At 44.8% G+C, this 14,718-nt stretch overlaps 1 protein-coding gene across 1 annotated transcript in view; it reads left to right on the top strand.

The window, feature by feature from the left end:
• The window catches only part of WDFY4 (WDFY family member 4), a 4,454,583-nt gene that overhangs the window by 4,349,669 nt on the left and 90,196 nt on the right, over positions 1–14,718 (top strand). Inside the window, exon 57 of the mRNA XM_044055648.1 lies at positions 5,765–5,852. Within this exon, the coding sequence (XP_043911583.1) occupies positions 5,765–5,852 (88 nt within the window). The remainder of the gene's footprint in view (positions 1–5,764; positions 5,853–14,718) is intronic.

Here is a 14,718-nt window from a genome sequence, read left to right as displayed (position 1 = left end):
ACCTACCTATGAAGCAGAAGATATGGATTATGATGAAGGGGAAGGGCCCCCACAGTCACCCCCTGAAGATATCTCCTTTGGAGACATACTGGAAATCTTAAAGCAGAGAGCTTACTGGAAGCCCACCAACCCTTCTTCTGAGGAATCTGTATTCTTGCAAGCTTTCTGTGCCCATCCCTCTACTTCCTGGGTGACCCTGCATGCAGATAAGTTGGTCAAGCTCATTATGCAGCTACTTGGAAAGCCCCTGAAACCATTGAGCCAATCCCCCTGAGACCTGACAAAATACTCTTCCCCCCAGAAGATCAACCCCATTGGTCCAAGGGTTTGGCAGTGGATGTTATGGTGGTGGAGGCGGCCATGAAGAAGGAACTCGCAGAGAAGAGTCTGACTGTCCATCCTCCAAACCTCTCAGATGTTGGTCAGATTAGGGAAGCGGTTTTATGCTTCAATGACCTTTGGCATACAGTCATTGAATTATTTGGCACATTTTACCCGTCTTCAAAGGGACCTGATCATGGAACTCTCAAGAACCTTTGCAGGGGCAGTGTCTGACGAGGTAAGCGACAGGGTTGCCTCCCAGTTTGCCACACTAGAATCCATCTCTAACTCATCCAAACTCATCCATGCAGTTGATTGCACATACAGTCGAAGGGGGAGGCCAGAGCAGCAGGTGCAGGAGTTGTTGTGAGATGTCACGCCTGGATGCACTTATGCAACTTCAAGGACCCCTTCAAGTCTTCCTTCCTCAATGCTGCTGTTGATTCTTCTTCTCTGTTTGACCCAAAAGTTAAAGACACATTAGCCAAGTGTGAGAAGGACGGAAAGACCCTTTCTGCTGTTGGCGTACGTTTTTCCACTCCTCAATGATCCTATACCAGGAATCAGAGAAGTGGAAAGATGTGGTTCAGGAAGTCCCAAGGGCCTTTTTGTGACACACGTAGTGAGTTTTCTCCCTGGGGCAGAATGGGGAACTCATCAGGAAGACACCCCTCTGTGGCGGTGGGGGCCTGCATAACCAGGGCTCCAGGGATTCCTTCTCTGGACAGCTCTGTCATCGCTCCTCAAGAGCAGCCTGATAGCTTACCTTTGAAAGTATTCAGGGGACGATTCTCTCTGCACCACTTAGCCTGGCATTCAATATCATCCAATTCCTGGGTGCAGATGATATTTACCAGAGGTTACCATATCCCCTTTGATCTTTATCCAAGGCCACAAAGGTGAATCCCAGACGTTCTACCAGTCAGAGGGATGCAGCAGCTCAAGAAATTCAAAAGCTGCTCGAAAAAAGAGTCATCCAAACAGTCCCACCAGACCAAGTAGGATCCGGATTTTACCCAAGGTTCTTTTTAGTGCCAAAAAAGACAGGGGACTGGAGGCCCATTCTGGAGCTCAGTATCTTGAACAAGTTTGTCAGGCAGGGAAAATTCCAAATGGTCATGGTTCAGTCTGTCCTTCCACTTGTACTCGATAGATCTTCAGGATGTGTATTACCACATAAAAATGGACAAACATTCCAGAAGATATCTCCGCTTCTGGCTGGGAGACAGTCATTACTGATTTTGGGCGCTGCCCTTTGGTCTCACCACAGCTCCCAGGGTGTTCACCAAATGTATGCCAGTAGTAACAGCTCACTTGAGACTGCAAGGATTCCGGTTGTTTCCATATTTAGACGATTGGCTCCTTACCGCCCCCTCCAAGCATCTACTGCTTCACGCCTTACACTACACTCTAGAACTGGCACAGATCTTGGGCATCTCGGTAAACAAAGACAAAGTCAAAACTAGTACCACTCAAAGCTTAGAATTCATTGGAGCAACATTTGACAGAAGATCTTGTCTGGTTGTTCTACCTCATCACAGATTGCAAAGGTTAAGGTCTCAGCTCCAAGCGATACTCTCTCAAGACATAGTCCCAGCTCACTTAGTCTTATAGCTGCTAGGGTCATTGGCAGCTGCAATCACCCTAGTTCCCCTGGCGAGATTCCACATGAGGCTGCTTCAATGGCTCCCAGCATCACAGTGGTCTCTATTAACACACCCCATGTCTTATCCAATCTGCATAACAAACCATTGCAAGCAGGATCTGAATTGGTGGATGAAGCCAGAAGAGGAGTTAAGGAGTCGCCCTTTTTCACCCACTCAACCCAAAGCCGTAGTGACCACAGACGCATCCCTGATGGGGTGGGGGGGGGCATTTTCAGGGAAAAACAGTCCAAGGCACTTGGCCCCCCTTAGAGGCCAATCTGCATATCAACAACTAGAACTGAGGGCGATGCTTCTAGTATTGCAAACATTCCAATTTGCCCTTTCGTCAGGGACAATTGCTATCCATTCAGACAATATGTCGGTCGTCTAGTACATCAAAATCAGGGAGGAATCAGATCCTATCTGTTATGTTGGGAAGCCCTGAGAGTATGGCAATGGGTGATAGCCTCCATCTGCTTTCTGATAGCAATGCACATTCCTGGGAATTTCAACATGATTGTGGACAAACTGAGCAGAAGTATTCTCCTGCCTCACGTGTGGTCTGTCAGTCCCATAGTATCGATGGAGATTTTTCATCGTTGGGGTCAGCCTTGCTGTGATCTGTTTGGATCTCCCATGAACTACAAATGCAGCAGCTACTTCACCCTAATCCCCTCTCATGGGGAGTCCCTGATGGCTGCTCCAATACACGATTGACGCCCGGGACTGCTTTATGCATTTCCTCCCTTTCCCCTGATACCACAGTTTTTGAAGAAAGCGCAACTGTTGAGAAGCAAAAGAATCCCTCATTGCACCCTCACCTAGTTCACCGCCTGTGAACTCTGGACCCAACTCCGGGACTGCTGTCATAGCCATCCCAACCTACCAAGTCTCAAACTGACAGCTTGGTACTTCCACGTCCGGTAATTGCCAGCCAGAATAATCCATCTTCCCAGTACAAAAGATACTTCTGACTTCCCATAAACTGTTCACCATGAAAAGTTATCATAGTAATTGGAACAGATTTGTATTCTGGTCGCAAGAAAAAGGACTTGACCCCTTTTCAGTCCCGATTAATAGTGTTGGAATACTTGTCAACCTTACTCCATTCAGGAGCCTCAGCTTCTACTATCGGAGTCCATTTAGCAGTTATGTCAAATTTCCATAATGGCTTAGACGATTTTTCTGTAATATCTCACCATCTCTGCTAAACCTTCATAATGGGAGTCATGCATTTAAAACCACCATTTAAAGAACCCATTGAACCTTGGAGTTTGACCTTAGTCCTACAAACTTTGATTTGCCAACCCTTTGAGCCAGCAGCCACCTATATTATAAATTTTTTGTCTTGGAAGACCTTATTCCTGGTAGCCATCTCTTCAGCCAGGAGAATATCAGAATTACATGCTCTGTGTGTAAAGCGCTCATACATAATTTTTCACAAAGAGAGAGTATCCCTTCGGACTAACCTATCCTTTTTACCCAAAGTTGTCTCAGATTCAAATATTAATCAGTCCATTGACCTGGCAGTTTTCTTCCCAAACTTTTCAAACAAAGGAGAATATTGTTTGTATTTATTGGATGTACATAGACAATTACATTTTTACTTAGACAGGACTAAATCATTCAGAAAATCAGAGCGATTGTTCCTGTCTTTGTTAGGGCCTAAATTGGGCAAATCAGTTTCTAAAGTCACTTTGGCAAAATGGTTGAGAGACTGCATCGCCTTTGTTTATCGACAGAATCAAATGAGTTTATGAGCTAAAGTCAAGGCTTATTCACCAGGTCAGTTTCCACTTCAGTAGCTATTTGGGCTACCCCTCATACCTTTATCACTCATTACAAATTGGACATAGTCTCCAGGGGGAGAGCATCTTTTGGCTCAGTGGTGCTCAGGAATATCCTTCCATAGGGCCTCCCAGGACGTAAAGTAGCTAGGGACTCTGTCCCAGCTGTCAGGAATGAAGATTGTCAACATCAGATAAAGACATTAGGTTCTTACCATAACGTTCCATCTGTGCTGTCGATCTTCATTCATTCTTGACATCCCACCCTCCTACCCCCCCCCCCCAAAAGACTCCTGGTGGTTTAGAACTGGTCTTGGTTATGTGTTTGGGCATTTGATCAGACAAAGCCTCCGCTTTATTATTTTTTCTTTACAGACAAACTTGATCTGAAGGGAAGGGAAGAGAGGCGCTATGGGTAACCTTAGCTTGAGAGTTTCTGGCTGGCGCAAGCTTGTTATATCAGCTGAGTTGGTTCCGAGGATGGAACCAAAATCCAGCTGTCAAGAATGAATGAAGATCGACAACAGAGATGGAATGTTATGGTAAGAACATAACTTCTTTTTCACACATAAAACTTTATATTACATTGTTTTTGCAGCAAATACTACAGTTTTGTGTGTGATGACAATGACTGATGATGAAGTGTCCAATTGGTAGCCATAAGCCAAAAATGATTATGTTTAGATAGAGGTGAAGGACAATGCACAGAGGGGATAGTGGTGTTGGATTAAGTTGAGTGAGTTGTGGAGGCTGGAAGTAGAGCTGGGGAAGGAGGCTTAGAACTGGAGAAGTAAGAAAGTCCATCACCTTTGGTATTGAACACCACTGGGAGATTGTATCAGAGAATAATGGGGGGAGGGGGGTAGAAAGATAGGGTAGTAGAATATGAAAATTTGGCATGTGTAGTAAGGCTGAGTATAGCATGTAGGAAAGTTAGAGCTCTCCACATAGTGTAAAGAAAAATGGTTATAATTCCTTGTGGGGGTGGTAAGTTATAGTACCAGCTTGTCTGCATCTGTACATATCCACAAAGGTTTTCTTATGTTTCTGCATAATTGTTGCTCATAAGATGGAGGCATCCTGTAGTGTGTCTACTTCAATAGACCGAATTTACACTTACCTGAATTTCAGTTTACCGAGACGACAACACTGAACTTTCACAAAACTGAAACTGCACATTGTCAAATTTTTTTTACAGGAAATGGAGACACTTGGCCAACTTGGGGAAATTTGCCCTTTTCCCCACTGCACTGCAATCCTGGATTTCGTATACTTATGGGGGAGTAGCCCTCTACCTGGGTGGGTTTGACATACTCCGGTGTGTTTTTTTGGTTCATTGTTGGCCAATTGCCTCTATTCCCTGTAAAAAAAAAAAAAAATTCGGTAATGTGCAGTTTTCGGTTTTGTGAAACTTTGGTGGTGTTGTCTCGGTAAACTAAAATTTGGGTAAGTGTAAATTTGGTCTATAGTAGTAGACCCTGTATAGTGGGAATGTGTTTGCATAATTGGATTTTGTATTACGGACTGCACGTGTTTACATTTTGTGAAAAATCAATAAATATGATTTAGGAAAAAGCTGATTATATTTACAAGTACATGATGTTTTATGCTATATACATTGGTTTTTGCAAGTTTTTCCTTGCCATCTTGAAGTGTATAGGTAAATACCTGATTCAGTAAGAATGTTGTACTGCTGTTAAAAAGATGTAAGGAATATCTTGCAAAAAACTGAAGAAAGGGAGGGGGTTTAGTTATTATATAGTGTTAACACATTCTTAAGATGTACCTTTTATGTCCGGTCTCTTATAACTTGTCTTGTGTTCTCTGAACTTTGCATACGAGTGAATGCTAAACATTACTTAAAAAACTGAAAGGGACAGGATTGACCAGATTATATACTGGGCATTGTAACACATGCTGAAGTATAAGAAATATTGATTCCATGTGTGTATGGCTACAATTAAAGTAGTAATTAGGCGCATTATTACAGTTGTCAATTTCATTTTGTAGTTATGGAAGCTGGAATATTCTGATACAACCACAAATGAAGACGAGACTAGCCCTTTGAGATGCGTGTCTTCAAAAGTGCATAAAAAAGGTATTTATTGAGCATGCAACTTGCATGTTTTTTAATATGCATATATAATTATAAAGATGTATATCATAAATGTACATCATTACAGATTTAAATATACATTGCTAATATAATAGTACAAGCATGTTGTGAAAAAGCTCTAAATTGTCACTGACTCACTTAAAGTATTCAAGAAAAACTTGAACAGGGGATATCCTAGAGCAGCTGTTTGCATAAGCATCTTTTCATCAGTTGAAATTCGATACATGTGCAGTTTGCCCTGAAATTAAAACCAAGATGGGAAATGGTAACAGGAATAATAAGTAGGAAAAGAAAGTTGGCCATCTCATACTAAACCTGAAATGTTTCCCTGCTATCTTAAGCTTGGTTAGACAGCTTGAGGTAGAGCTGTATGCTGCTGTTTCCCTTGGAATGGTCACAGCACTATCTGCGCTCAGTAGCACATCTTAAGGGAGGAAAATCCATCAGAATACATTCTTACGCCCTACTTGCATCAGCAGAGTGATATGCTTTCTGTAGCCATCAAATAGGCCCTATCATTAGGGTCACCTTTGTATCATTCTATGTTTGGATGAATTTAGCCCAGGGAAGTGCTGCATTTCTAATTTAAATCTGAGGTCTTGTGATTTAAAGGTGTCTCTGAGGAAAACATAATTGTTTTTTTCGATCATATCTTGATATTGTGTGCTGTGCTACTGAAACTGCATCAGTCTAAGTGGTTAAACCTCAGAACAGCATCGTGGCGACAGTATTTCTGATATGATTTTATTTTGCATTTACAGGTTTCTATCCACCCATTATTGTTTTGTACCTCTTAATGAGGTGGTGGTGTTTTTCTTTTGGCTTTTCCTGGTTAGGGGTCGCCACAGCGGAACTCCGTTCCTCTAATGATTGGCAGTCGATTTTTTTTTATGGTGCCGAGGTGCCAGCCCGGCATCCAACCTTCAACGAAGGCACACCCATTCACGCATGTCTTTCGAACGCCACTTGATCACGGGGAGGACATGCAGACTCCACACAGAAGGTGCTCCAGCCGAGAATCAAATGGGAGAACCTCTTGCTGTGAATTGACAACACTACCACTGCACCACTGCGGGTGTAATTTTATCTTTCCTTCTGTGTCCTATACTTTTTGACTTGAAACTAAGCACTTAATGAGTGGTTCATAAGATGATGTTGCTGAATTTTTTAATAACATCCTTTTATTTTTACTAGATTAGGTCAACCAGATGGATATTTTGATTCTGTCTGTGGTCTTTCAAGCAGCTGTGACTACTTTTCATGTAAGCCCATGTTGTATTTCATAAAGTGTAACATAATGCAGGATTTGATTTATTTATTTATTTTACTTGGTGCTTTTTCAAAATTTTGGATCCAGGGCTCTGACTCCTCCCCTGCCTATAATTCCCTGTGGTCCCCAGTTTACCTTAGATCTCAGTTGCTGAGTGATCCATCAAGATGCTTGATTTAAGGGCTGTGCACTACAATTAGATATATCTGCCTTACTTTTCCTACCTTGGAACTATTTTCCAGTTTTTCTTTGAAGGCTTCCTCCTTCCTTATCCTTTAAAAATAGTATCTTACTTTACCTTTTTCTAGATGGGAATTGTTTTTTTTACTGCTAATGGTTATGTAGTTGACTTGTATAGTCCTTGTTGCTGTGTTTGTCGTTTATGAAAGTATGATGTGAAGCTGTTCAATCTTGCCATTTATTCTTACACGTGGGTTCGGAGCCAAACCATCGGCTCCGAGTTAGCCGCTTTACTAGCTAAAGATCTCAGAATAGCTCGAGGCCAGGCCCCTATCCCATGATGCTCACTGTCCTACCCCAGATCTAGTTTGCCACTGCAACTGATCGCAAGGTCTGTGGAGAGCTTGGGCTAGTAGAACTTTATTACTTTATTTTTTGACCTTTTTGAAAGTGTTTTCTCTTTAAAAATTGATATTAAGATAGTGTACTTTCCTTTATAGGACTTTTGGGCGGTTAGCCTTTGATTTCGTAAATATGTAATTCACGTTATTTACAGAGCGGTTGCTCTTAGGTTTCTGGCCGTTTTTTCTTTGTAAAATACAGAGTGTTGCATTTAAAATTACGATTATAGCCTAGTTGTACAGTGATCTTTCAACTCAGGATTGTTTTTGCTACCCTATCCCTCTTAAATCATTTTATATTTATAGATAGTGTGTGAAATACTGAACGTGTTTTATCCCTAGTTGTGCAGGGATTTTTACATCTTAGTACAGTTTGCTGCTGATTACTGTTGATTCTGTGCACTTATTGTAAATCGAAGTTGATCAGGGCACTGATAACTTCAGTTTTGTTTGTATAACATGGCGGATCAGAAAGAAAAGCAAAGATCTGGTTTCAAGAAGTGTAATTGTGGGCAGAAGATGTCCATTACTGATGGACACGTTAATTGTGTTTATTGTTTGGGGCCTGTACACCTCCAAGATTGCTTTATCTGCCACTCCTTCAGCAGTAGGTTTTTATTAGAACGGCGAAGAAAGTTGGTAGACAGAAGCTTGTTGAAGCCAGACTTTCAAGATTCCCTGGATAAGGCTGACCAGACCTCTAAGTCTTTGAAGGGGTTGAAGTCCTCAAAGGTGTCCTTGGAACCCAGGTCATTGGCTCCAAGCCTTTCTATGAGGGCGCGGTCACCGGCTCTGCAGTCTTCGGAGCCGTGCACTGAACAGATGTCTCGGAGCCAATCCCTGGCCTTGGAACCGGTCTCCGAAACTCTGAAGTCTCCAATCACTCGATCTGTGATGTCTTCGGTTCCTTCGACCTGTTCGTCAAGGACCCGTTCCGATGTTGATGTGGACCGGGTGGTGCAGAGGCTTCTAGAGAACCCGGCATTGGCTAAATTACTATCGGCTTCATCCCAACTGGGTTCAAAGCCTGAGACTGTCCCACTGGCTGTGATTACTCCGCCTCTGAGCCAAGCAGGGCCTTCGGAGCTGAAGGAGGAGGATCTGATGATCGTGGAGCCTTCGGAGCCGAGGCCTGTCCCAGTGCCTTCGGCTCCGTCAACCCTGACTTCTTCGGTTCCATTGGAAGAGTCTCGGAGCTGACACTCTGTCGTAAGCTCTGGGGGGGAAGAGTCGAACCAATGTGTCGGTTCCAACCCTTCCTCTCGAGGCTTCAGCGCAGATGAGCTTGGCTCCGTCCTCTGGTTTGGAGCCCACTGTCTCGGCACTGGGGAGGTTGCCATCTTCCTCGGAACCGGCGGCTTCCTCAGGTCAAAGCAGTGGTGCCTTCGATGCTATGAGGAGGGTTATGTTGTCTAAGGCACACACATCATCAGGTCCCTCCTCTTCCTCCCCTAAAGTGCCATGCTCTGCCTCTACATCGCAGGTTCCTGTCAAGCGTCGAGACCTAGAACCTCAGGTACCCCCATTGGGTGACCCCTGCTCTACTGAGACTTCACCAGAAGCCCCCACTGATGAGGTTCCTAGAAAGAGATTATGCAAGAGGAGGCATTTAGATTCCCCTCAGTAATCATTGACATCCGACACCGACTTAGAGGAATCAGAAGGGTCCCCATGGTCCCCCCTCGGAGGATATCTCCTTTGCATATATCCTGGAAGTCCTAAAGCAGAGAGGTGAATGGCAGTCCGTTAGCCCTACTGCGGAAGAGTCGGTACTCCTGAAGGCCTTTGAGTCTCAACCTTCCACCTCTGGGTTACTCCTCCCTTTGACGAACTAATGGATTTTGTTGCTAGAAGGGTGTGGGAGTCTCCTGATTCTATGGAACCGGTCCCTCGAAGGCCTAATAAATTTTTCACCTACCCCCCCAAGACAAGATGTTTCTCACTAAGGGAGTCCCAATTGATGCCATGGTGGTGGCAGCGGCTGCCACCAAGAAAGAGATGTCAGAAACCTCTTCCACTGTCCATACTCCTAATAGAGACTTTAGGACGATGGACAGATACAGGAAATGCATCTTTAGTTCTGCGACATTTGCCATGAGATTGCTTAACTATCTGACCCATTTCACCTGGCTTCAACAAGATCTTCTCAAAGAGCTTGAAGATTCTCTAAAGGGCAACACAGATGAAGCTGTCTCTGATAAGGTGATGGCACAGCTTAATACCCTTAATTCTATTGTGAACTTGTCCATGCAGCTCATTTCCTATGCAGCCGATGGATCGAGTTGAGCAGCAGGTTCAGCGATAGCTCTGAGCAGACAGTCCTGGATGCGCTTATGCTCCTTTGCGGAAGCCTTCAAGTCTTCCTTTGTCAACACCCCATTTGATGGCTCTTCCCTGTTTGGGCCCAAAGTCAAGGAGACTCTCACTAGGTGTGAGCAGGAGGGAAAGACTCTATCTGCCGTAGAAGTCCGTTTTTCCACCCCTACTAGGCCATACCCCAAAGGGCAGAAAGGTGGGAAAATGTAGTTCCGAAAGTCTGAAGGAGCTTTCCAGAGCACACTTAGTAAACCCCCTCCAGGGGCAGGGGGGGGGGCAATAACGGAAGAGGCCACCCTGGCGGCAGAGTGGGTCTGCAGAAACAGGGCGACAGGGATCAGTTCCTTGGCAAGCCCTACCAGCACTCCTGAGAGGAGGCCTGACTGTCCTGCTCTGGAGGCAGTCGGGGGTCGCATGGCTTTGTATCTGGATGCCTGGCTAAGAATTACAACAGATTCTTGGGTACAAAGCATAGTTACCAGAGGATACATCATTCCATTCCTACAAAGTCCGCCTGTCGGCACAAAAATCCCAGATGTTCCACTCAGTCTCAGGGATCAAGCAGCCAAAGAAATCCAGAGGCTGCAGGAAAAGAGAGTCCTCCAGCCAGTCCCAGCAGACCAGATAGGATCCGGAACTTACTCCAGATACTTTTTAGTTCCAAAGAAGACAGGGGACTGAAGACCCATCGTGGATCTCAGCAGACTCAACACATTTGTAAAGAAGGAGAAGTTCCGGATGGTCACGCTGCAGTCTGTTCTTCCATTCCTCAGAGTGGGCGATTGGATGTGCTCCATAGATCTCAAGGATGCCTACTACCACATCAAAATGGCCAGGCAATCCAGAGATCATCTGCGTTTCCGGCTAGGAGACAGTCGCTACCAATTCCGAGCACTGCACTTTGGATGTGCAACAGCCCCCATAGTGGTTACCAAATGCATGGCAGTGGTTACTGCTCACTTGAGGCATGTAGGATTCCGAGTCGGGATGACAGGCTCCTTACCGCTGCCTCCAGGCATCAACTAATTCTGTCCAGGGATCACACACTCAATCACTGCTCTCAGTTAGGCATCACTATCAGTTTAGAAAAATCTGCGTTGTCGCCATCGCAGCATATCTCCTTTATCGGAGCAGAACTAGACACTACCACCCCCACGATAAGATTACCCCTGGACAGAATAGCCTCTTTATGGAATCAGGTCTCAGACATTCAGCAGAGAAAAAAGGTACCGGCCCATCAAGTACTGAAACTCCTAGGCACCATTGCAGCTACGCTCATAGCAGTTCCTCTGGGATGAATGCACATGAGGATTCTTTAATGGTTACTATTCACCCAGTGGTCATACCAACAACTTTCCATGTAATTCTTAATCATGATTACAGACTCTTGCAAGAAGGATCTTCGCTGGTGGTTGACCAGCCAACAACTTACGATGGGTTGCCCATTTGTTCTCCCCACGCCGTCAGCGACCACGGACGCTTCTCTGATAGGGTGGGGGGGGCTATTTCATAGACAAACTGCCCAAGGCACCTGGTTGGAGACAGTCACAGTTGCACATCAGTGTTCTTGAGCTGAGAGCGGTGCTTTTGGAGTTGCAGCACTTTCACGACTCTCTGCCTCTAGGAACGATTGCCATACAGACAGATAACATGTCTGTATTCTGATACATCAACAAACAAGGAGGAACCAGGTCTTACCCCCTGTGTTGAGAGGCCTTGAGAATTTAGCAGTGGGCTGTTCCACCGGGTGCTTTCTGATAGCAACGCATATCCTGGGGAAATCCAACGTAATAGCGGACAAATTGAGCAGAGCCATTCTGCTACCTCACGAGTGGTCCCTCAAAAATGAAGTTGCGGAGATTTTCCACAGATGGTGCCAGCCTTGCTGTGACCTGTTTGCATCCCCTATGAATGCCAAATGCAGAAGCTACTTTGCCCTAAATCCCCCACTGGGTGACATCCCAAGGGACTCGCTCGTACACGGTTGGCCCCTGGGATTCCTGTATGCTTTTCCTCCTATTCCCCTGATTCCCATGTTCTTACAGAAAGCCAAAGCAGGATGGTAGTCTTAATAGCCCCGCTTTGGCCTCATTAGATTTGGTTTCCCTTCCTCCGACTCTACCAACTGGAGGAACCTTGGATTCTGGACCCAGTTCTAGACCTTCTGACACATTTGTTAGGGACCCTCCACCCCTTTCTTCATTCCCTCAGACTGACAGCTTGGCTACTCCAATTCCCTTCCTAGCCAGGTCACATGATTTTTCTTCTGAGATACAACACATTCTTGAATCTTCCCATAAAGCTTTTACCAGAAAGTTGTATACTAGTAAATGGAAACATTTTGTCCTTTGGGCTTCTCGAAACAATGTTGATCCCTATGTGGCCCGTATTGCTAGTATTCTGGAATTTCTCTCTAAACTTTTTTAAGAAGGTGCTGCGGCTGCCACAATTAGAGTCCAATTGGCTGCCATCTCGAATTTTCATTTTCAAGCTGAGGGTTCTAACTTAATGTTGCACAGATTATGTCGGGCCTTCATTAAGGGCACCATTCATCTCAGGCCTCCGGTTAGACAGCCCTTTACTCCCTGGAATCTAAATTTTGTATTGTCCCGGATTATTCTTCCTCCCTTTGAACCTGCATCATCCTGTCAATTGAAGTTCCTATCCTGGAAGACTATTTTCTTGGTGGCCATTACCTCAGCACGCAGAGTATCTGAGCTTCAAGCCCTTTCTGGCAAACCACCGTATTTGGTGTTTCATCCAGACATGGTTTCACTGAGGACTAATCCTTCATTCTTGCCAAAACTGTGCTCCGAGACCAATCTGAACCAAACTATTGAGCTTCCAACCTTTTTCCGTAGTCATTCTAATCAGTTGGAATACATGTTGCATAAACTTGATGTCCACAGACAATTGAGATACTATTTGGACAGGACAAAGGAATTTAGAAGATCTGACCAACTTTATGTATCTTACACTGACACCAAGAAAGGATTATCAGTTTCTAAAGTTACCCTTTCCAAGTGGTTAACTGACTGCATTAAATTTATCTACTCTTCAGCCAACCAAACATTAGAATATGGTGTGAAGGCCGATTCAACTAGAGCTGTCTGCACGTCTTCGGTTTATACGGCTCGTTTACCTTTGGATACTATATGTGCAGCTGCCACTTGGTCTAAGCCTCATACTTTTATCACTCATTACAAAGTGGACAAGGCCTCCAGAGACAGGACTTCCTTTGGTTCCACTGTCCTCAGGAATATACTCCCGTGAGCCACCCAGGATTAGGGTGCTTGGGACGGTACCCACGTGTAACAATAAACATCGAGATTGAACAACTTCGCATAAAGAAGTTATGTACTTACCATAACGTTCCATGTGAATTGTTCATCTTGCCTTTATTCTTACATTCCCACTCACCATCCCCCCCAGGGTCTCGAAGAATGGGTAGACTTGGGGTCTGGTAGTCTTTTCTGGGATTCTTACTCTGGCTGGAGTACTTCTGAGTTATTTTTTATTGTTGCTGAGTTCAGCAAACTAGATTTGGGGTATGACAGAGAGCATCATGGGATAGGGGCCTGGCCTCGAGCCATTCTGAGATCTTTAGCTAGTAAAGCGGCCAGCTGGGAGCCGATGGTTCAGCTCCGAACCCACGTGTAAGAATAAAGGCGAGATGAACAACTCACATGGAATGTTATGGTAAGTACATAAGTTTTTTTTTATTCTTTTCTAGAATATGTGAAGTGTTCAACTTGATGATACAAGATCCTGACACCTCATTCCCTTTGCCGTTACTGTGTGGTAGGTTTTCACATGGACATGGGCTGTGAAACTTGCTCTTATTTTGGGGGTAGGGCCCTGCAAGGCTGCTGAGAGAAACTGGTTTAGAACAGCTTACTTCCTGCCCAAGCAGGAGGTTTGGTCACTTCTACTCCAGAGATGTCCTCTGCTTCATCAGAAAAGTTGGAGAAGTATAAAGCCGTTAAGGAATATGAGAGAGAAAAAGGAAACAACAAGCAAGAAAAAGAAAGGGAGCAGGAAGAGAGAACTGAAAAACCTTGAAAAGGGTCTCTGGAGCCATCAGAGCAATCCAGTCTGAGAACTAAGATCCTGAGGTGTTCAGATCTGGATGTTTAACAGATCTGTTCACCATCTCCTCCCCTATGCTTTTCTCTGGTGCTGGTTAGTCCCAGGCTCCATTCTCTGTTCTTACAGGAGAAGATTCAGCATTCAGCTTGGCAACCACCAGTGCCTTCATCTTTCAGCTCCTTCCATTTGTTGAGGAGTCTGTCAGAAACCGACATTGACAGGATGATGCAGAAGTTTCTTCACACATAGTTTGGTCCTCTCGGCATCAACCCCTTCAGTGATGCTGGGAATGGTCCCTTCTTCCCCGCCATTGATCTCTCATGTTCCAGTCCGATTGTTAGATCTAAAGGCTATGGACCCGACTCTTCCCCATGGAGCACCCTCTTCACAGCAGACAGTGTTATCGATTCTGACTGACTGTTTTTCCCTCTCTCTCGACTCTGGCATTGTTAGATCATGATTAGTCTTTGAGCTAAAGTGTTGGAGCCGAGGCTCAGGGGTCATGTTCAACTCCAAAATTCTCAGAGCCTTCTTGACCCTCAGAGCATCAGCTTTGGACAACTTGATGCCAATGTTGACCTAGGAGCTGAGT

This window comes from Protopterus annectens, chromosome 14.part0, assembly GCF_019279795.1.
Source record: "Protopterus annectens isolate FY-2018-M chromosome 14.part0, PAN1.0, whole genome shotgun sequence".
In the NCBI taxonomy this organism is placed as follows: domain Eukaryota; kingdom Metazoa; phylum Chordata; order Ceratodontiformes; family Protopteridae; genus Protopterus; species Protopterus annectens.
The sequence above is the reverse complement of the archived record's forward strand: the minus strand, read 5'-3'. Positions and strand labels throughout refer to the sequence as shown.